This window comes from Manis pentadactyla, chromosome 5 (assembly GCF_030020395.1).
Source record: "Manis pentadactyla isolate mManPen7 chromosome 5, mManPen7.hap1, whole genome shotgun sequence".
Taxonomy (NCBI): domain Eukaryota; kingdom Metazoa; phylum Chordata; class Mammalia; order Pholidota; family Manidae; genus Manis; species Manis pentadactyla.
This window is the reverse complement of record NC_080023.1, coordinates 153,267,203-153,289,916: the sequence shown is the minus strand read 5'-3', so window position 1 is coordinate 153,289,916 and position 22,714 is coordinate 153,267,203. Positions and strand designations below refer to the sequence as shown.

The 22,714-nt window shown below is 50.1% G+C and overlaps 2 protein-coding genes across 3 annotated transcripts; both read left to right on the top strand.

Moving 5' to 3' along the window:
• The first annotated feature begins 29 nt into the window (after window positions 1-29).
• On the top strand, window positions 30-13,451 carry PLAGL2 (PLAG1 like zinc finger 2). Of its 2 annotated transcripts, XM_036924723.2 has the most exons (3): window positions 30-180; window positions 5,532-5,905; window positions 8,462-13,451. In XM_036924723.2, exons 2-3 carry the CDS (start codon window positions 5,646-5,648, stop codon window positions 9,690-9,692), a joined length of 1,491 nt encoding a protein of 496 aa, XP_036780618.1. In that variant the 5' UTR covers window positions 30-180; window positions 5,532-5,645; the 3' UTR covers window positions 9,693-13,451. The 2 variants fall into 2 exon arrangements, with proteins under 2 accessions (XP_036780618.1, XP_036780619.1); XM_036924724.2 differs by lacking the exon at window positions 5,532-5,905 and having other exon boundaries at window positions 90-180.
• A 1,088-nt stretch (window positions 13,452-14,539) lies between these two features.
• LOC118931840 (putative testis-specific Y-encoded-like protein 3) lies at window positions 14,540-18,910 on the top strand. Its single transcript, XM_036924722.2, has one exon. The coding sequence runs from the start codon at window positions 15,182-15,184 to the stop codon at window positions 16,694-16,696; it is 1,515 nt and encodes a 504-aa protein (XP_036780617.2). The 5' UTR covers window positions 14,540-15,181; the 3' UTR covers window positions 16,697-18,910.
• Window positions 18,911-22,714: the final 3,804 nt, after the last annotated feature.

Genomic DNA, 22,714 nt, shown 5'->3' with positions numbered 1-22,714 from the left:
CCGGCGGGCGGGCGGGACCATAGAGAGCTCGCGGCACCGCCCCCTCCACTGCCCGAGCGCCCGCTCGCGCGGCTCCCACAATGCACCGCACAATGGCCCGACCGCCGCCACTACCGGGGCCTGAGAGGGCCTGGCGGAGCCCGAGAGCGGCCCGGCCCGCAGCGCGGGGCCCCGAGCGCGGTGAGTGCTGGCGAGGGCCCTGGGGGACGGCGGGGAGCGGGGCGGGAGGCCGTCTCGCTGCGCCCGCGCGCCCGGCACCCGGAGCGGCGCCCCCTCTCATCTCTGGCCCCTCAGCGCGGTCGCCCACACCCCTGATCGGGGGCCCCCTCTACGCCTGCCCGGGCCCAGATAGGCCCCAGGGTGACGGAAACTCTCCCCATACCCGATAGTTGGGCCTGGGGGACCCGAAGAAACCCCACTGGCCCCCTCCCTTCCGAGACCTAGAGACGCAGCTCTGGGGGTCCCCCACTCCCGACCTCCAGGCTCCCTGAAGACCTAGATAACGCACTAGTGACCTTCCTAGGGACCCGGGTCTGGGGGACGCAGATAAGCTGCACCTGCTCCCTCCCCTCAGACACGCCTACCGCGACCCACACAACCCCCTTTCCTGCTCCAAATAGGCCGCTCTTTACCCTCTTTCATTTTCCAGAACCGCATAACCCCTTTGAGGCTTTCCTTAAATACCTGATTCTGGAGAACCCAAATAAGCCCTACCAATAGGTCCCTCCTCGGTGACTGTTCTCCCAGACCTCAGACATCTTCCGTCCGGATGCCTATTTTGAGACTCTCTTGAAATACTGGGAATTTACTTCTGACTCTTCAATCTCTGGAACCCTCCAGCCCTTATAATCCCCCTCTTTCTTTTGGAAGGGGCGTCCCTTAGGACCCAGTTAATTTGCTCATGATTCCTTATGCTACTTGCTCTTCCTTCCCAACCCTGAGACCTCCTCAGACTTCCCCCTAAATTTCTGTCTCTTCTCAGGCAGCCATCCTCTCCCATCACTGCTAGCCCCAGGGGAATTTAACCTGCCCCATCACTCGGTGGGGGGTGGTCTCTTTTCCAGGAGCCAGGCTATTCCCTGCAAATCCAATCCCATACTATGGCCCCAGCTTGGTGGGGTAGAGGGACCTGTATAAGGTGGAAGACAAGGGGGCAGCCTGTTCTAGGGTAGTTGTTGGTGCTTTCACCTGCGAGTGTAGCCTGGCTGCTGGCTTGTGTGTTTTTCCACCTGTCAGCTTGGAACTGGCTTGGGTTTCTAACCCTTCCCCGCAAGGTGAGGCCACCATAGTGGGTGTCCAGAAAGTTTCCTCTTCATGAAAATTGGGCTGTGGTGAGTTATAGCCATTTGCTCAAGGCCTCCTCAGGAGTGGAAGGCAGCAGGGAATCAGAGGAAATAGAGACAAAGGGACTCAAAAGAGGGCCCATCTACACTGACGGAAGAACTAGCAGCCTGAGAGTAAATCCAACCCCTGTTAATCCTGTTTGATGTCTCTTGGAATGATGCAAGTCATTGAGACTCTCCAGCCTCCCTGTAACTTAATTCTCCCACCACTCAAGTGTGTGCGTGAGAGAGGAGTGAGGGGGACAGCTATTCCCATTCCCCCCTTTCCTCCTCACTGTTGCCCAGCCAGTCAGTGTGTGCCTTTTGGATTTGTTTCTGGTGCCCAGGTCAGGAACTGTTTTTTTTTTTTTTTCTTTAAGTCTATTTATAATTTCCCATTTGCTATTTTTGGGTTCTGCCTAAGGGAAGATTCTGTCCACCCAAGGAACGTTTCTGGGTGTGTTTCCTCCTCGGCAGGTGTTGAATTGAGTTCTTCAGCTCCCTGAGTAGCTCTTGGGCGGGAGGGATAAAAGCTATTTTAGGGTAGTCACTGAAGTGGAGCTGTTAATCCTCTGTGCGTCTCTCTAGTTAAGAACACTTAGAGAATTAACCCTTTCCTTGCTGCAGGGGGGCTATTTCTCAGCAGTTTTTTGGGAGGGTTGGGAGAATTCAAGTGCAGCAGCAGAAGGTGGGAACAGGCAACTCAATACAAAGGCAAAGATAATAGCTGCCTTTTGTTGGGTACTTAAAGCAAGCCAAGCCCTGTGCTGAGCCCTTTGCATACCTGACTAAAATAATCCTTACAACAAGCCTGTGAGGTAAGTATTTTTAGCTTTACAGATGAGGAAACAGGCTAATAATGGAGAAAGAACGCAGTTTCTATAGAGATGATGTAACACCATAAAAACTATGGTTTCATCAGAAGGCAGCAGGCATCATGGTACACAACAGAGGACAGACTAGGAAGCAATTTGTCTCCTTTCAGCTCCCAAAGGGGGCCATTCAGAGTTTTTAGCGAGTATTTGTATTTGGGGGATGGAGCCTTCATAATAGAACAGCTTCCTAAAGTGAGAGACCTCTGGCCCAGGATAGGTGCCGAAGGGAAAGTGAGGTGGACTTGGTTAGAGGGGATGTGCTGAGGGCTCATTGTAACGGGAAAGGGAAGGCAGTCTTCTGGGGAGATGTTGGGAAGGGAAGGAAACTCACTCTGAGGCCTGAGAAGTAACACTGAAGGGGAAAAAAAAGTAGTACTACTCAGGCCCCATGCGGAAAAGAGGCAGACGCAACTCAGACCTCAAGAGACAGTACTGCACGTACTCGCACATTTATGTCCGATCCTTTCAAGAGTATTATTTCACTTAATCCTCCATGAGAATATTATAGGTAAGGAGAATACATCTCTATTTTAAAAACCGAGGAACCTGAGGTTCAGAGAAATAAAGTAACCTGCCCGTGGTGTCACAGCCAGTAAGTGGCAGCTCTTCTGAGAGCAAGTCCAGGGTTCTTTCCACGCTGCCTCCCTCTTCAGATCCGGCGCCAGAAGGAATCTTAGGATGAAAATACACTGAGTTAGACTAGTTACTGGGAGGGATTGATTGTGTTTGTTTTATGGGAACAGGTTCTGTCAGCTTCTCTAAAGTTGTTAAGGTTAGAGTGTGAGGCCAGAAGAGTGGCTTTGAGCGAGAAGCAGTTCTTTCACAGTTTAGCTGAGGAAGAAGGCTGAAGGAATAGGCTTTCCAATAATGTGAGAGAAGCTCAGGAATCTTCCTGGAGGAGAGGAGTTTGCAGACAAAGGGCAGAGGGAAAGAGACTAGATCCCCAAAAGGCTTTCTAAGATAACACTAGCAGCCTTGGTTTTCCAGCAGCCTGTTGGTGACTGTAGGTAAGGACTTGCTCTGTGCCTTTTGAAAAGAGTAGGAGGAATAGGATCACGGCGTTTGTTGGCTGTTTTCTTTAAAGCCCTAGTCCTCTTAAATGCAGATCAAGGCGAGCACATGGCTTGGCCTTCCTCCTTTGGTTCTATCAGTACAGCCTCGTGGGCTCTTCTTCCCGCCGCCGCCTCCTTCCTAGAAGCCCATTACTCACTCTTTCAGTAGCAGCCTGCTACACTGCTGTGTCTTGTTTGTGCTTGTTCAGGAGAACAGATGAGGTGGACGTGTGGGAGGTGGGGGACGTACCATTCTCTTTCTGAGTTTGTGCGGAATTTCCGGGGCTAGGCTCCCTTCTCACAGGGGGTAAAGTGTGTGACTTGCTTCCCTCTCGTTGCCATTCCCAACTTTCCAGAGGGCTGAGGTACGCAATTTCAGGTATTGAGGGGGAGAAGAATTTGACATGGAAGGCAGGGGAAATTCCCTCCATAGTAGGTGATGAAACTCATGCTTGCTCTCTACCCAATTCCAAGGTGCACTAATCGCTGGTATTATAAACAGGTAATTCTACTCTTGGGAAGAAGGAGAGGACTTAAACAGTGAACGCCAGATGTCAGAAGCCTTTGAGGTTTATAGTGAAGCAGGCAAATACCCATGATTATTTGAAGGCTCAAGTGGGACTAATTCTTACCCCACTCCAGCACATGATGCATGCAAAATGCCCCCAACTTTGTCCAGATCTTTCTAGGCAAATCTCCATTCGTGATAGGGAAATGTTTATCATATTACATTGCAGTGTTTCTTCAACAAGCGGAATGGTTCCTGAACAGGACGTGGCTCGTGTTAATAATGAGCAAAGCTCTCTAGGGCATGAACCGCTGATCCCATCATCTCGTTCACGGCCAGTCTGTTGGATGAATGGTCACTGTAAGCAGCAGGTGCTAATGAGCTGAGCAAGCATTCTGTGTCCCAGAGCTAGTTTGTGCGGTTGGAGCCCTCCCCTGATTCTCGTGGACAGTCCCCACATACCCACATTGCTCCCTTCACATGGAAAAGCCTCATGACCAAATTTTGGCATGACCTCTTCAAAGAGCATCCCTCTGTTGTAACAGGTTGCGTTGCAATTGGTAATCTAGATGAGCTTGTGAATGTATGAGTGTGAATGTGGGCCTGTTGTCTCCCTTTTGAGTGTCAGTATGGTTACACCCATCTTCTCTTCCTCTGAGCTGATGTCAGAAAAGAAGTTTTGTCACATTTGTTCCAGTCTCTCCTCCCCCAACCCCTTCTACTCAACAAGAGAAAGGATCAGACTTCAGGATATTGGCTCCTCATTTTGGAAGGGCTGTGAACCCAGTTTAAACCAAAACTTCCTGAGCATAAGTTAGCCTTGCACTTGCTTGCATTCAATGACTAATTTACTCATCTAAAAGAAAGTTGAGAGTCCTTTTCTAGATGTTAGGTGTATGGAGATGAAAGAGAGACGATCTGAACCCTCAAAGAATCAGAGTTTGGGGGAGGAGACTAAGTTTTAGTGCAAGTGTGCCTGCTCATAATGGAGAAATGCATGTGTACTATAAAGGTCTATAGGAGGGGCCTCTTAGTACCTTGGAGTGTTGGACAGGCTTTGCTGAAGAAGCATAGTCTAGGCCCTGAGACCAGGAGATGCAGAGAGGAGGTGGAGGGCAGGATGGGACCAATACTGGTTTAGGCGAAGTGCTGAGTCAGCTATTTCCTTCTCAGTCAGAGCCTGCTGATGTTGATACACTGCTAAAAAACACATCTGGTGCGGGGGCTGACTTTCCAGGGTGTAAATTTCCTAAGTAAAAGCTTCTCCTTCCTTCTCCTCTGTTGCCTTTTGGGCATTTTATTGCTCCTTAGCACCTCTAGGAGGAGAATTGTGGAAAGTAGTGGGTAAAGGGGAGGTAAGATAAAGTGGAGGAGGCGGAGGAGCTGCTATCTTTAAGTTTAATGGAAAGTATGTAAAAGTGAAGTCAGAAGAGAAAGTTTGGAGTCCAGAGCTTTTACTTCCTCAGATTATCTTGTTTCCTGTTAGCCTAGGTGGTACTGGTAATAGTTACCACTAAGCACTTACTACGTGCCCAGCCGTCTGCTGAATGCTTTATATTCATTATATTAAGTAATCCTCAAAACATCCTTATGATTTGGGAGATTATTAAGCTTATTTTTAGATGAGGAAACAGCTCAGGGAAGTAAGTAACTGGCTGAAAGTCACATGGCTTTGAAGTGGAAGGGCTGGGATTGGAATGGGGATTTGTCTGCCTCCAGAACCCATGTTTTCATGGTATTGGGCCCTCTAACACCAGGTGTTCTGATGTTTCAGGTGAAGAGATTGTTTTCTGAAGGCTGCGTTGGAGGCTGTGACAGAGCAGAGAGCCCGTGTGGAGCTGATGGGGAGGCTTTCTGAATAACATGGCCCTTCGCCATTAGCTTTGCCATGACCACATTTTTCACAAGCGTCCCCCCCTGGATTCAAGATGCAAAGCAGGAGGAGGAAGTGGGCTGGAAACTAGTTCCCAGGCCTCGGGGCCGGGAAGCGGAGAGTCAAGTGAAGTGCCAATGTGAAATCTCGGGGACACCCTTCTCAAATGGGGAGAAGCTGAGGCCTCACAGCCTCCCCCATCCAGAACAGAGACCGTATAGCTGTCCTCAGCTGCACTGTGGCAAGGCTTTTGCCTCCAAGTACAAGCTGTATAGGTAGGTGATATCCTGTACCTCTTCCCGCCCTGAGGTTCCCAGAGGAAAAAGCCAGAGAGACTTCACTGAGTACGGGGCTTTATCTGTGGCAGAAGAATAGAGGATAATTTGATCCATAAGTGTACACTGAACACCACCCATTTGGAATCACTCACTAAAAACTAAATGGTGGTATTTTTTATTCAAACACTAGAGTCTGATGGGTACAACATCAGATAGTCATGAACAAACTAGTTTTTTTTCAATACTACTTTTCCCACCTCTTCCAAATAATGGTGAGAATCTTAGTGAGAAATTAGAAATCAGTCTTAGAACTTTAGAAGGAAAAGGAACTGTGGTCCAATTTGTAAATTTTAAAGTGGAGGTTCAGAGTGGGGAAGTAACTTACCCAAGGTCATGTAGCTTCTTAGATCCTGTGGCGTCTCTTCTGCTGAACCAGCCCACCACTTAGATTATTACTTTTATCTCCCTAGAGTCCCTGGTGTCCTCTGGGTCTGCGGCTTTTCTGAACTTATAAGCCCATGCACTCCTGCTTGAAGTGAAGTGGAATGTGAAAGCCCTGGTGTAAAGCAGATATGGCAGAGCAGCTTTGGAGGAAGGGGGGGACCTGCTCCAAAGTGATTTTGATTTTATCCTTGCCTTTTCCATCAGAGGAACATGACATGCCCTTTACAGATGAAATGGACTGCCTAATGCACATTCATCCATTCATCTGTCCAACTATGATCTATTACCTACCAGGCACAGTGTCTAGTGCCAGGGACAGAGTCGTGAAGTAGACAGATGAGGGGTGCTAGCCCTCCTTGAGTTTACTGTCTTAATGGTGGGGACAGACAGGCAAAAAAGTAAATACATGAGCAAGATGACCACAGAAAGCCTCAGTGCCTTGTCTGGAAAACAGTTGATAGGAAGGGACTAAAACAGATAACAGGTAATATGTAACCAGGAATTCCCTCATGACAGTTTTGTTGGCCTCAAGAATGCTTTGATTCTGTGTTCCTGTGTTTTAGGTAGACTCTTAGCTGGGCTCTCCGCTTAAGATTTTCTTAGTGACAGTCTGGGTGTCAGTGGGAGGCTGCAGGAAAGGCCCTGGCCAAGGAGGCAGGAGCCCTGATGCTACCCATAGTCACTGTATGATCTTAGGAGAGTTATTAAACCTTTTTGGGTCTCAGTTTCCTTACCTGGAGGAAAATACGGGAAATGAACTGTGGATCATTCAGCACTTCCCTCTCATACATTATCCTGTCACTCTTAAGCACTCACATGTAGCATGAGGGTAATAAATGTGTTTGATGCCCTCAGGATAGAAAGGATCACTTTCTACATACTACAGACAGTGATAGCACACCTAAGTGAACCCAGGTCTGAGGATGGTGTGTGTTTAAATTTAGCCTCTGCCTGGGGCTGCCCTGCTTCAGCCTCTTAGGGAAAGCAAGGTTCATGACAGCTCACATGGGCCTGGCAAACAGTGGACCCTTTAAGTCTTGCTGAGTTGATTCTGAATGTACTATGGAGCTCTGGGTTGCGATTCCTGGACACTAAGCTGCTTTCCAACCAGATGGGAGGATATAAACCAAGGGACACTGAGATGCCCTACCATGGAAACACTTTTTTAAATGTTGCTGTTTTACATGTTAAACAGTTTAAGTGGTACAAATGGGTGTGCTGTGAAAAAATGAATTGTCTCCACACTCGCAGCCAATATTCCCCCCAAATGCATCTGTTGGGGTTAGTTTCTTGTGTATACTTGCTGAGACATTCAAACACATATCCTCTTCCCTTTTTATTTTCACAAGGGATAGTATCACAATATCCGGAACTTCCTTTTTTACTTAGCCCCCTATAACTTGGGAGATTGTTCCAGATCAGGAAGTTCAGATATATTTCATTTTACCTTTATTGTGCCATTAAAAATTTTTAAATACAATTTTTTGAAAAGGAACTAGCATTCACATAATTCAAAATTTAAAAAGTACCAAGAAGTATATAATGAAAATTCTCCATTACACCTATAAGCTGCCCATTCCTCCACACAGGCAACCAGTGCTGTCAGTTTTTTGTATATCCTTCCAGAAATATTTTAAGCACATACAAGCAAACATACATATATTTCCTCTTTTTATGTACATAGTACCGTTCTACATGCACTATTCTGTCTCCTGAGCTTTTTTCTACTTAGTTTAGTATATCTGAGGAATTTGTTCCCTGTGGGTACACAGAAATCTGCCTTTTTTTGTTTTAAAGTTGAGTAATTCTGTGGACTTAATAATTTATTTAGCCAGTTTCCTGTTGATGGGCATTTAGATTGTTCCTGATATTTTGCTATTACCAGCAATGCTGCAGAGAAGAGCAGCAGTACATGTGTGATTTTGCAGGTGGGTGAGGATATCTGTAGAATACAGTTGGCATGGTATTCCATTCGGTTCCACTGCATGGCTTTACCATAATTTTTGTACCTAGTTCCCTGTTCATGGACACCTCAGTTGCCTGGCCAGTTCTCGTGAGTTCCCTTCTTTCTAACTCCTCTATTCCTCTGTCCTCCATCCCTACCCCCAGGCACATGGCCACACACTCAGCCCAGAAACCCCACCAGTGCATGTACTGTGATAAGATGTTTCACCGCAAGGACCATCTGCGGAACCACTTGCAGACACACGATCCCAACAAAGAGGCGCTCCACTGTTCCGAGTGTGGTAAGAATTACAATACAAAGCTGGGCTATAGGCGCCACCTGGCCATGCATGCCGCCAGCAGCGGCGACCTCAGCTGCAAGGTGTGCCTGCAGACCTTTGAAAGTACCCAGGCCCTGCTGGAACACCTGAAGGCCCACTCACGCCGGGTGGCAGGAGGTGCCAAGGAGAAGAAGCACCCCTGTGACCACTGTGACCGGCGGTTCTATACTCGCAAGGATGTGCGGCGGCACCTGGTGGTGCACACAGGCCGGAAGGACTTCCTGTGCCAGTACTGTGCACAACGGTTTGGCCGCAAGGACCACCTGACACGTCATGTCAAGAAGAGCCACTCACAGGAGCTGCTCAAGATCAAGACGGAGCCAGTGGACATGTTAGGCCTACTCAGCTGCAGCTCCACAGTCAGCGTGAAGGAAGAGCTGAGCCCTGTGCTGTGTATGGCCTCTCGGGACGTAATGGGGGCCAAGGCCTTCCCTAGCATGTTGCCCATGGGCATGTATGGTGCCCACATCCCTACCATGCCCAGTGCGGGCGTGCCACACTCCCTGGTGCACAACACATTGCCCATGGGGATGAGCTACCCTCTGGAATCTTCACCTATCTCTTCTCCAGCTCAGCTTCCTCCAAAATACCAGCTTGGATCTACCTCATACTTGCCCGACAAATTGCCCAAAGTGGAGGTGGATAGTTTTCTGGCGGAGCTTCCTGGAAGCCTGTCTCTCCCATCCGCTGAACCCCAGCCCGCCTCACCTCAGCCGGCGGCAGCTGCAGCCCTCCTAGATGAAGCACTGCTCACCAAGAGTCCCGCCAACCTCTCCGAGGCCCTCTGCGCTGCTAATGTGGACTTTTCCCACTTACTGGGCTTTCTTCCACTCAACCTGCCCCCATGTAACCCGCCCGGGGCCGCAGGAGGCCTGGTCATGGGCTACTCCCAGGCTGATGCACAGCCTCTGCTCACCACTTTGCAAGCTCAGCCTCAAGATTCCCCAGGAGCTGGGGGACCTCTGAACTTCGGGCCTCTGCACTCCTTGCCTCCTGTCTTCACCTCTGGCCTGAGCACCACCACCCTGCCTCGTTTCCACCAGGCATTCCAGTAGCCCCCAAGGAGGCCCTAAGTTCAGTCTTGGGCTCTGTCAGGGAGCCTCTGTACCCACCCCACCTGCACCCCCATGAAGGCAGCTGAGCTTTCAGAGCTGGATCAAAAAGAAAAAATTCCAGTATCTGTATGGAGCACTTGGTTTGGGGGCTGAGGCTCCAGGTTCAGTTCTAGGAGGCGCCTTGAGCCCCCATCCCATGAAAAAAAGATCCTGTACCATAGAACTTCAGGTATTTTTACTTTTATTTTATCTGAATCGGGAGCCACACTTAGCCCTCTCCCTCTCCAAAGCATCAGAATCTCCTTCTCTTTGGAGGAGGGGGAGGCCTCTTGGAGACACAGAGGGTTTCACTTTGGATGACCTCAAGAGAAAGCCCAAGAAGCCCGCCTTCTGGTCCCAACCTGCAGCCCCCACAGCAGTTGGTCAGGCCGTGCTGCAGAGGATCATTTGACTCCGTCACCTGCTTCCCACCAATGGGCAGGAGAGAGGGCCTTTGTTCCTCCCCACCACCCATCCCTCCTGTACCAACACCTCCATCTTCAGTCAGTGTTGTCCAGCAACGGTACCGTTTACACAGTCGCCTCAGACACCATTTCACCTCCCTTGCCAAGCTGTTAGCCTTAGAGTGATTGCAGTGAACATTGTTTACACACCGTGAATCCATTCCCACCAGTCCATTCCAGTTGGCACCAGCTGGAACCATTTGGTACCTGGTGTTAACTGGAGCCCTGTTTACAAGGCGGAGTCGGGTCTCACTGACTTCTTCACTTGAGGTCACATCTTTCCCCTGTGGGGAAATAAACTGACTTTGGACTGCTTCAGTCTCTGCCATCTTCCATGACTATCTGTTACTGCCTTCCTCGGCAGTGGCTGCAGGAGACAGGCAAGAAGATTGGAGCAGTTTTCTCACAGGCCTCCAATTCTGCTTTTCTCCAAGTACATCATGACCCCCACTCCCTACCCTTACTCTGAACATCATGAGCTGGTATTAGTAGTCTTGGAAGGAGGGACTTGGGTTTGAGGCTGGTGTGGATAGCAAAGGAGAGGGTGTGAACCCCTCATTTGTCTTTTTCCTGCTTGTCCCTTTTCCAGGAAGTTGTGGGATTGTTGGAAGAAGAGTTTTCAGAGAGTTAGGATAGGGCAAATAGTAGAGTCCTAATCTATGGGCACATCATTTTCTCCCATACCAAACTTTTTTCTTAATTACCACGTCCCTTCTCTCTTCTCTACCTTGTAGTCCCTGTGGACTCAGGGCTCCTGTGCATAGCCTTCTCTGCTCTCCATCAAAGAACTTCTACCTTCCTCTTGTGGGGCTCTCTGCCACAGACACACAGCCCTTGCCCAGCTGACCCCCCACCCTGCTTGATCTCTGTTGTGTATGGGCTTCTCTTCTTACTCCTGGAAGGGAGGCCGCTCAGAGACCACCAGTGTGGGACCCTCTTGAGACTCCTCCACTCTGATTCAGAAACACACTTCTACCTCTTTACTGTTAATTCCTACACACGCAGCCAGCAGTTTCCAGGCACTGCTCTCAGTGGGTGCGTCATGCTGGCTTCTCCACTAGGGTTTCAGGACAAACTACCAAGGAGCTGCCTCAGCCTCCTCCCAGCCCTCCCCTCTTCCTCCCCATTCTGTCTAGAAATCACTTTGGTTTATCATCAGGTCCAAGACCCAGGCTTCTGCTTCAGCCTAGGCAAGTACTCTGAGGTGAAAGCCTTAAAACATAGCTCTCCTGGCCCTTGATTGGAAGCAATGTGGAGTGCGTGAGCATGTTTTGATTTTAGGCAGGGTAGCTTGGATACCTTTAAAAAAACAAAACCAGTTATAAAAATGTCTGGCAAGGTTAGGATCAGACTAGGTGATTTGCTTCTAAGTATTAGTTTCAGTGAGTCCCAGGGACTACTTAAGGTTTATTTTTAGCGTCCACCTTGGTACGCGGCCACCTCCTGCATGCTGTGCATGTTATTGGGACTCGTGTTATAGGAAATGGTAAGTGAGGATCCAAGCAGGCCTCAATGCAGCCGTTCTCCTAATTGTCTCTGGTCTTCATCACTAGACCCTGTAACCCTTCCCCCGCTTCCTGCCGCTGTCCCTGTCCCCCTTCATTTACAGAGGCAAATGGGCCTCTAGCCACAGAAAATAAAGTCTCTGGGCGTAGAGGAGTCCCCTCTTTGCCTGTTCTTTCCTGTCCCTTCCTTGAATTCTCCCCCATTAGTGACACTGGGAAACTCATAGGACAGGCAAAGCATCTATTTAAAACCTTGTAACTGGGGACTTGCCCCCACTCCCCTCCCCTACCATCTTTCCTGCCCCTTCTCCTCTTCCTTCAGTGCCCTCACCACCCACAAAGAATTTACCTATCACTGTGAACTTTGCTGGTACAGAGGAACATCTGCCTTCACCTTTTTTGGACCATAACTACCCAGTCATTTCTTAAACCTCCCTTCCCAAAATTAAAAAAAAAAAGAAAAAGAAAAAAAAAAGGAAAAAGCCTTATTGGCCTGGTTATTCAAAGGATAAGAATAGCTTTATCCTGCACCCAGTACCAAACTCACTTCAGTGCCCTAAGGCCATGAGAGCCTGAGGGCTGTCTGCCCAGGATAGGAGCCATGGCATGTGGCAGACACCAAACAGGGACCAGGAAAAAGGGGTGATGTCCCCTTTCCCTACCACCTCCTCCAACCTCTGTCAGCAAAGAGCTGCCCTGAACAGGGCAGACACCTTCCACCCTGCACAGAAGCTGGTCAGGGTTAAGTGCAGTCCCGGGGGCCAGTGATGACATACCCACCTGTGTCAGCCCAAAGGCTCTGTGCACATCTTAAAAGAGGCAAGAGGTAGGGAAGGGAGCACTAAGGAGTTTTTCCCTGCAGCCTTTTACAAATGGCATTTTGTTAATGGAAATCCGGGAAGCAGGTGTGATTACTTTTTTGCTCATAGATATTGTCCTAAGTTGAAATTCTCTGTAAGTTTTCCCCTAATAGCCCTGTAAATCCCGCCCCCTTCTTTTTGGTAGCTGTTTTCTCCACCCCTTCTCCACTTCCTCTCTTATCTAGGAGCTGTTTTTAAGCACGATTTTTTTTAACAGTTTATGTTGTACAGGATCAATATTTTGCTTTTTAACAAGGATATTTATGTGATAAGAAACTTTGCCTTAGGCAGGTGTTGGCCAGAAAAGTCTGGATTCCTCTGGGACCCCACCCTGGCCTCTCCTGGAGCTCTGAACCTGCTGTGGAAGGAATTGGCTGTGACCTTCACCACTGGAGAGTAGGGTCTGTGGCAAGGGGAAGGAGTGTTCCGTTCTGACAGGAGAAGGATTCACCATGATAATCTAGTGCCTCTGTGGAGGGGTTTGGAAGAAGTATTCCAGCCCAATTTCTTCATATGTAAGCCGACCCTCACCGTATGCATCTCTCCACATCTGAATATTCAGCACTAGAACTCCTGAAACACCACTTCTCATCTCCCAGTGCCTCCCTCCCTCCCAGTGGTCAAGGCTTTGGAGCCACTCTTTCGTAATGCCAGATTATTTAAAGAGAAAAATACAAGACAAAAACCTTCTAGCACTTTGTAAACACAGTGAATAACCTCTTGGAGTATTTTTGGCTTTATATAAAACAAGGTTTTTAATTGTAAAATATAAGTGCCATTAGAAAATGCACAGGGCGTATCTTTGTTAAAGTAGATTTTTCAATGTTTTACAGAATTAAATTTTCAAAAAAGTTTTTATAATGAAGTTGTTTATTAAAAACTTCTGAATGATGTGTTTGGAAGTTGTGAACCTGTTTGACTGGGAAAGGGTTGGAGCAAGCCTTGGAAAGAATTAGAATCTCCAGACATCTTTACATCCAAAGGTATGGTGAATGTAGGACAGACGAACTTTGTACTTTGAAAGATCTTAATATGTCTTTGAGGTAAGTGACATCATACTATCAGTAACTTTGGATAAAAGGGTCAGAAAATCAGATTGGCTTAAAAAATGATATTTCATGTAACTGAAAATGCCAGGTGTACAGCAGTCAGGTTGGGATTGATCAAGCATATCAAACAGGTTTGGCTTTAGCATTCCTATTTCTCTCTGCCCTGTCTGGTGTAGTCGTGACTTCATCCTCAGGCCCTACAAAGTGGCTTGTCCTTTTGTGCAGTAGAATGCTGCCATGATTCCACCCTTGTCATTCTGATACAGTGCTGAGCAGGAAAAGAAAGTGTCCTTTTCTAGGCTCTCCCAGGTGAGAGGGGTGCTTTTATTTACAGAAGCCCAAGTAAGCATATTCTGTCTCATTGCCTCGATGGTGTTCTGTGCCACCCAAACCAGACACTAAGCCAGTGAAGACAAGGTTGAGGCAGGGGGGAGGAATGGCTTCTCAAAGAAAATTTGGAGTACTATTAGGAAGAGGAATAGATGCTCGTTGCCCAAGGAAAGACAAATGTCACCCACTGCCCAATGTGCACAGCTGCTAAGTGACATAGTTAGGACCTGACTTTGCCCACACTTGGGGCTACCCACTGGGTTCAGCAGACGGTTGAGAGGCTGACATGGCTTCACCTGAAGTCACTGCTGGGCCAGGCTCTAATGAAGGCAGTCTTCACTCTTCTGGGCCCTGTCCCTTGTGCAGAGATCCTCCCATCCAGGGCCAGTGTCCATAGCCAAGCAGTACAAGTCACTCCAGAGTCCAGCCCAAGAGTCCATGGGACATTAACAAGTGTTAATGTGTCTAATAGGTGTTTTGTCTACAAAGGCAGTTGGCTGGCTCTTCCCCTCTTTGGCCTTCTGTTTACTTGACATGTGTTCACTGTCCACTCCAATGGGTCAGATCCCTGGCTAGGGCTCCAGGGGAATCCACCTTGCCCCCTGGTAGGTGCATACCCTGGAATGGGTTGGGTCTCAGAGCTATCTTATTCACTAGATGCGAGGAGACTGAAGGCTTTCTGGAGAAGGTGGCAAGGACTTGCAGGCAGAGAGGGGGCATTGGGTGTATACTGACCTCCACAGGCCTCAAGTTTGGAAGCTGAGGCCACAGGAGTGCAGAGGCATATGCAGGATCGGGGCTGCAGGGGCTGGTCCATCCAGGCTCTTACTCCATCAGGCACAGACCTTGCATGAGACTAGAACACATTTGTGAAATGTCTGATACAAAGCAAGGGGTGTAGCGCCTGGACCTAGGACAAGGTGAAGCAACGTCCACTTTTCAGTCTACCAGCCCAGGAGGAGACAGCTGGTGTGGGGAAACCAGGCAGATGCACAGTTGCTCCCTGGCTGGCAGCATTTGAGACCTTCCCTGCCCCAGATCCGTCTACCCCAAGCTTGTTTCTCCCTTTCTCCACATGAGTATTTTTGGCAACTTGTTGTGTCCCCACAATTCCAAACATCTGTGGCTCCCAATTTAAGTCTGGTTAGTCTGCAAGGGATGCTTTTTGAGCCCTCTGCATATGCCTAATTTATCCTGCGAAAAGCTGCAAGGGTCCTACAGCTTCCTCAAAGCTACAGTTGAATGTGGACGTGGGGCAACTCTCACTTGCCCACCGTGGACACAGGGAACAGTGGTGGAAGGTTCTATCTGATCATGACGGGGTGGAACCTGGTCCCTGCTCCCAGCTGCTCCTTATTTGGTACACCCCTGCCTGCACTTCACCCCACCTCTACCGCCAGCGCCCTACTATCTGGGACCAGTTTTGTCTGGCGATCGCGGTTGCATCCCCGGAGGGATAGCCCCCGGCCCCTCGTCCCTCGCAGTCGGGGGACCCTTGAAAATCACATCCGGAAAGGGGGGCCTAGGGGCGGAGAGCTCCCCGGAGGAGACCGCGCCTCCCCGCCTCCCGCCCGCGGTGCCGCCGCCGCCGCCGCCAGCCGCCGAGCAGCCCCTCTCTCGGAACCCGCAGCGTCGCCGCACACTCCAGGCCAGCGGCTCCTGCAGGTGATGGCGGACAAGGGTGCCGGGGGCCCGGGAAGCGCTGCGCGCCCGCCGCGAGGCCCAGTGCAGGAGGTGGGCGCGCTCCGAAGCCCCGCAGCTGGGGCACGAGAAGCCGGGAGACCCGGGCACCCGGCCCCCACAGGCGGCCCCGGGACCTTCCCACCTGTCCCGGGGCGCGGGGAAGCGGCCTCCGCAGCGACTGAACGGAGCCCGGGAAACGGCTTGGTCACGGACGAAGCCCCAGAAACCTGCGGCGCAGAAGGGTGGGGGGTTCAGGCGGGACCTGGCGGGAAGGCCGAGGAAGTGACGACGGAGGAGGGCGCCATCTTCGTGGAGGAGGTGGAGAAGCATCAGGCCCGAGAGGAGATGGAGGTGGCAGAGAAGCTGGCTGGGGAGGAGAAGCTGGAGGTGGGGGCGCAGGCGCAGGAGGGCCCTGGGCCCCTGAACCTTGAGGGCCCAGTTGTGGACCCACTGGAGGCCATCCAGTGGGAGCTGGAGGCTGTGAGTGCCCAGGCGGACAGGGCCTACCTGCGCCTTGAACGCAGGTTTGGGCGCATGCACCGGTTGCACCTGGCCCGTAGGAGCTTCATCATCCAGAATATTCCAGGCTTCTGGGTTACCGCCTTTCTGAACCACCCACAGCTGTCAGCCATGATCAGTCCGCGAGATGAAGACATGCTCTGCTACCTGATGAATTTGGAGGTCAGGGAGCTCAGGCATGCCAGGACGGGCTGCAAGTTCAAGTTCCGCTTTTGGAGCAACCCCTACTTCCGAAACAAGGTGATCGTGAAGGAGTATGAGTGCAGATCCTCCGGCCGGGTGGTGTCGATCGCAACTCGCATCCGATGGCACAGGGGCCAGGAACCTCCTGCTCTGGTACACAGGAACCGGGACACTGTCCACAGCTTCTTCAGCTGGTTCTCACAGCACAGCCTCCTAGAAGCCGACAGGGTTGCTCAGATTATTAAAGAGGACCTGTGGCCCAACCCCCTGCAGTATTACTTGCTGGGGGATAGGCCCCACAGAGCCAGGCGAGGCCTAGCAAGGTGGCCTACAGAGACCCCTCCTAGACCCTATGGGTTCCAGTCTGGCTAAGTCCTGCTTGGTTCCTGGTCCCTACATAATTCTCTGCTTGGCGTCCTGTGCACCTGTGCTTAGGCTGACATTGGGCACTCTGCTGTCTGCTTTCTCTTCTGTGCACTCCGGCCCCTCTGGAGAGTCAGTGGATGCAGCTCCAAGATGATGGCCTTTGTGGCCAAACTCTTCTGTTTCCATGTGGCCTTCATGCATCATGTGACTGTCACATGCCACAGTGTTTACTTAAATACCCAATGCTATGGACATGTACTGCCATCATCTTCATGGCCTGCACCTATCTTTGATCATGGCCCTCCCACCCATTTTTGACATGAGGACCCATAAGTCATCACTAGGAGGGCCCATGCCTCTTAGAAGCCTCCCTATTTCAAAGCCATGACATGCAGGGCTTCATATTTATGCTGGCCCAACCCACTGGCTGTCAACCAGACTTGGACATTCTAGGGCCTCAGGACCACAGGCCAGACTTCCACAGGGGGAAGTGGTGGAAGGTTCTATCTGACCATGACGGGGTAGGCCTGGTACTGTCAGGCACCTGGCAGAATGGGCATGCAGCCGGAGGGTGGTTGCTAGCCATGGGTGAGGTCAAAGACACTAAGCAGCGGCAATACGCCCTTATGATCACGCTGTTCTTACCCCTGTGTTCGTCCTACTGCGTGGCCTGCTACCAGCTTGTGAAGGTCTGTATGGTGCCCTGTGTCTGGCCATTGCCCTTCTCAAGAGTTTTGCCTGGGTAGCCACCAACTTTGTCACCTGCTCTGAGGTCTATAAGGACCTCAAGAACTGGCTGTGGACCCAGGCGGGCCACCTGCTAATGCACAAGAAGCATGTGCTCAAGGCAGTGGCAATGGCATGGTCCTTTTTAGAGGCCCATCTTCCTGAGCCCTAGTCACTAGACTCACACAGAATCCAGCTCCCCCATCTCTGCCTGTTTTAGGCCGCCAGGTTGAGGGCGTTTCTGGTCATGAGGATTGTCTGCACCTGCCCAGATCTCGTATCCTTCATTTCATTTTCTTTAAAGTGACAGCTGAGAAATGAAACAACTGAAAAAGCAAGGTTTTTAGAAGCAGCTGGGAGACAGACTTTCTTGTTAAATTTGCCTCTGTCTCCAGCAAGGGCAGGTTGTGCTGTAGACAAGTCTGCACTTTCTTTGTTCCCTCTGTTCCTAAGTCTCACCCCCTTCAGCAAGTCATGGAATCTTCAAAGGGGGACAGTGCAGGACTCAACAGAGAGACCGGAAGGTCTGGGCTCCCAGGACAGGGATGGTTCATTTAGTTTTGTGCTGTGTTCTTTCAGACTAACTTCAGCCCCAGCTCTACTTCCTCCACCAGGCCCACACCCCACTGTGGGATCCTGTAGGTAGAGCTTGGCTGCCCCACCAAGTTCCCCTCCTCAGGCTTTCAGAGCTGTCTCCATGTCATCTGGGGCGTGACCATACTCAGGTCCCTTCCCACGGGAGGCCTTATCTTTTGCTCCTCAGGACCTGGGGAGGCCTTGACACAAAATAAAAGGGCAGGTGCCCTCAGAAGAGGGGCACAGCAGAAGCCAGAGCCTGCTGGAAAAGCAGGGGAGGCTAGAGCCCTTGGGGTAGAGGGAGGAGAGCCCCTAACTTCCTAAGGGAGGTTCTTCCTGACTTTTTAAATTCACCAATATGTGTTTAAACTTAGAATGCAGAACACTGCAACTTCAGAAGTTCTCAGTCCAAGTATGACCTTGTGTGTGTATAAAATTAATGCTGAATGCTTTTCACCTACTTTTAAGTAAGATCCTAGGCATCCTCTGCTCTGTTTCCACCCACCAGAAAAGTTGAGTTGTCCAAGCTGCTTGTTGCTTTTAGTTGAGAACATTTACAAGAATGTCAGTGTAAATTTTCTGTGCTATTAAATTCATGTGGCTCTTCATGATTGTTATCAAGTTGCTGTACCTGTTAATATAATTCTGTATGTAGAAGTAGTTTAAATAAGGTGGTTTTGTAGGATTTAAGATGGGAAATTGTTCAATGTTTGAGGAGAACCTCCAAAAAGAGATCTGTACCTGCTGGTCTTAGTGATTCTGTGCTCTGGCGGCATGCTGTGATTGACTGCTGATGAGCTTCTAAACTGAGAAATATTCATCAGGTGGCTTTGTCCAATTAGAAGAGGATTCATGGCACTTTTGTCTTCTATATGCATGATGGAAAAATAAAAACCTTTCAATCTGCATAAAAAATAACTCAGATCATGTTATTCCCCCATCCAAAACCCTCCACTGGCAGAAAAAAAAAATCCTGGTGCCTTATTATGGCTGACAAAGCCTCGCGCTCCCTGGTTCCACTATTGCCTCCTGTCCATCTCCCCTTCACTCCCCCATTTGCCTCTGCTGCCCCTTAAACCACTGAGTGCATTCCAACCTCAGGAATTGTACCTAACTTTTTGTCTCTGGAATTTTATTCCTGCAGGTACTCTCATCTCTGGCTCGGCTCCCTCAGTTCTTTCAGGCCTCAAACACCACTCCTCCAGGGGCCTTCACTGCCCATCCCATCTAGGGTCATCCCTACCCCTGCCTGCCTCCTATCCCCTTCCTTCCGTGATTTCTCCACATCACCTGTCAGTCTCTGAAGTGATCTTGTTTTCTTTTCTTCTTCCCTCCCCATCTACCTGTTTCAGCAGAACAGGAACCGGTTCATCTGCTGATTTGCCCCATGCACACCTCAAAGATGACTTGTGTTAAGTGAATGACTATCCACATGGGCAAGAATATTGTCCTGGACCCTGACAAAGAACAAGGCATGGTTCCTGCCCAAGGGTTTCAGTGGGGCAGAGAACGGTGGGCTTAGTGAAGGGCAGCCATGTGATCTGTCATCCAGCTAGAGCACATCTAGGAGTCACAGGGCACAGCTAATCAGGCAAGGATGAGAAGCCTAACTGGTATGTAACTGTCACCCCAGAGACAAAACCCAACTAAGCCCAGCTGGGCAAACAGCTCACCCCAACTGTGTGTGATGTAGGATCAGAGGGTGGAGACCTCTCTGAAGTCAGGACATGGAAGTTGGGCAGTAGTTTGGAAAATGGGGCTGAGAAAGGACTTGCTGATAGAGCAGCCAGTGTGGCTGAAGGCCCTGGGATAGAAAATGCATGATGTATTCAGGGCAGAACGTGCCCTGGGTGTGGCTACTTGGGAAAGGCAAGGCTAGATGGGTAGATTAAGGCCATTTTCTGGAAATGGGGACTCTGAATGCAAAGCAAGGCATTAGCCTTTGGCTAGTGGGGAAGGGTATCAGATGTGGCTCAGAGACAGGAAAGCTCACAGGACTGCTGAAGCCAGGGGGAGGGAATATATGCAACTCTAGCTCTAGTGTCTTTACTTTGAAGCTTATCCACTCTCCAGGCTGCCGCTCTTCCAGGAAAGCTCTCCATGATTGCCCTAGCCCACGACAATCTCTGCCATCTTCCAAATACAGCCAAGATCCAGAATTTTGGACGTGAGTGTCTAGCTAGACTCTACCCTTAGGTTTCTCTTCTGTGCTAGACACCTGTCCCTGGTGCTCCTGGGGGAGTCAGGGTGAGCCTCTAAGCATCCTGATGATCCTGGAAGCTGGCACCCCATGGGTTTGCCTGCTCTGCACCTAGTGGTTGGCAGGTGCACTTTGGCTCCTGCAGCCCAAGTTTGGGCCCAGCTGCATCCTGCATGTCCTTAGGCCTTAGACAGTGGTGCCTCCCTACACAGGTGTTTACCTGATCTTTCTGCTGCATGGCCAGTGGAATGATTCCTTCAGGACATGACTGCCCTCAGCAAGGGGCCGTGGCAACTGTGTCTTGGCTGCTCATCTGGGGCATGGGTCTTATCCTCCGACCCGCCCCCCCGCCCGTGCTTGATGCATGTCCTGAGTCACTCATTTGTTTATCCACACATCTTAGTGCCCACTCTGTACTGGGCACTGGGGGCACAAGATCCTGATCTCTGCCCTCAGTGAGTCCAGTGGCAGAGGCTGAAAACAGTGATAATAAGCACTGACATTTGGTTAGCGCCCACCATGCACCAGGGGCTTGCATAGATGTAGCAGCCAGAGGTGCTCCCCAAATCCGAGTTGGGCTATGCCCTTCCTCTGCGCCAAGCCCTCCAGTGGCTTTGATCACATGCATGAAGAGCTAGTGTGCTCCTCACAGCCTGCAAGAGCCTCGTGATCGGATCCCTAGTCACCGCTCTAACTTCATCTCCTGTGCCTCTCCTTCTCCAGATCACTTTCCAGCAACACCTGCCTCCTGCTGGTCTTCAAACCTGGATCAGCCTTGCTTGTTCTTCCATCTGCCTGGAACCTTCTCCACATATTTAATGACTGGCTCCTTGATTCACTAAGGTTTCTCAGCTCATGTTACAATTTCTTCACAGTAGCCTTCTAAAAAAACATTCTGTCACTTTCCCTCCCCTTCTTTCTGATTTGGATTTTGTTATAGCCCTTACAACCATCTGACATTATATTGTATATTCATTTATTTATCTGCCTTTTTCTCTACACTTGCAGGGACTTTGTTCTATTCACTGATGAATACCCTTAACTTAGGATAGCACCCATCACAGTTAGGGGCTCAGAAACTGTTGCATGAATTCACATTCACAAGGTTCAGGAGGGTCTTCTAGGAGGGCAAGGTTCTCTCTTTCAGGAAAGGAGCTCTGTATGGCCCAAGCAACCCTTGTCCAAGCAGCCTCTCTGGCCCCACTCCCGGCCCCTCCTATAGAGAAGGCTTCCTGGCTTACACATGCTCCAAGGGGTGAAGGGAGGTCAGGGTGAGGGGGGGCATCCTACTCTCGTGTGGGGAACAATACAATCCTCTGACCCCAGGTTTTGCTCACCTCTGCTCTCTGGAGTCTGCCCTGTTCTGTTGGATTGGGAAGGAACTTTGGACAAGTTCTTTTCATGCAGAAAAATCTGTCCAGAAACTAGCAACTAGTTGTTACCTGTAACTACCCTCATTACAGCTTGGGGGACTTAGATCTGTTTTATTCCAAGGACATGATTTCAGCACAAAAATTCAAGGAAGTCTCTGAATATCTGCTTGCCCTTGCTCAACAGGAGAACTAAATGTTGACTTGGGCTGGTGAACTTTGAGGCCCCAACCTCACAGGCCCCCCCGTCAGAGCTGACTCAGGATTGCAAGGGCATGAGATTGTGGAGGATGGCCACCAGCTGCAAGACTGGTCAGCCTGCGTGCCCTTGATTCCCCACTGTGTGGTCTCGAGCGCATCTTTTCACAGACCTCAGCCCCAGTTTCTCATCTGAAGGAGAACTTGGAGTTCCTTAGTGGGAGGAAGAGGTCCCTGCCAGGTGCCTCCCCTGCACATGCGCCTCCAGTCCTCCAGGGTGCAGGCTCAGCACCAATGCTTTTGGTTGCACCTAACAGAAACTCTGATTTGAGTCTTTTTCCTTACATGGACATCCCAAGGTGAGATGGTTTCGGGGGCTGTCTGATTCAGCAGCTCAGTGATGTCTCCAAGGACTTGGGCCTTCTCTGATCTGCCGTCCTTGCTGTTGGCTCCATCGTCAGGTTGGTGCCAAGATGGTAGCAGCAGCTTCAAGAGTCATGTCGGGATACGGCAAATCCATATAAGGCCGATTATGTCTTCCCATGACTCCCTTAAAATGGAGGAAACCTTTCCCAGAAACTACTCCAGACTTTCCAGGTTCTGCATCTAATTGGCTAGAATTGGGTAACATGTCCACTGTTGCATCAATTACTGGCAAGGGGGAAACACGGTGCCATTATTTGCTTGAACCAAGCATCATGGGTGAAATGGATGTCTGCCCACAATGTCCAGTGGGATAGCTAAGACATCATTCCAGGAGCTCACAGTCATAATTCAGCCCTTCTGTGGGACTCCCCAGATGGTACTTTCACCGTGATGGCCCTTAGGATTAGAGGGCTGCTGACGTCCAGAGCAGGACAGGTCCAACTGTAAGGTTTCTGGACCTAAAGAGTTCCTTCAGTCCAGCTAAGTCACTGCCCAACTAAGATTCCTCAGAGTCAGGTCCTTTGGTGG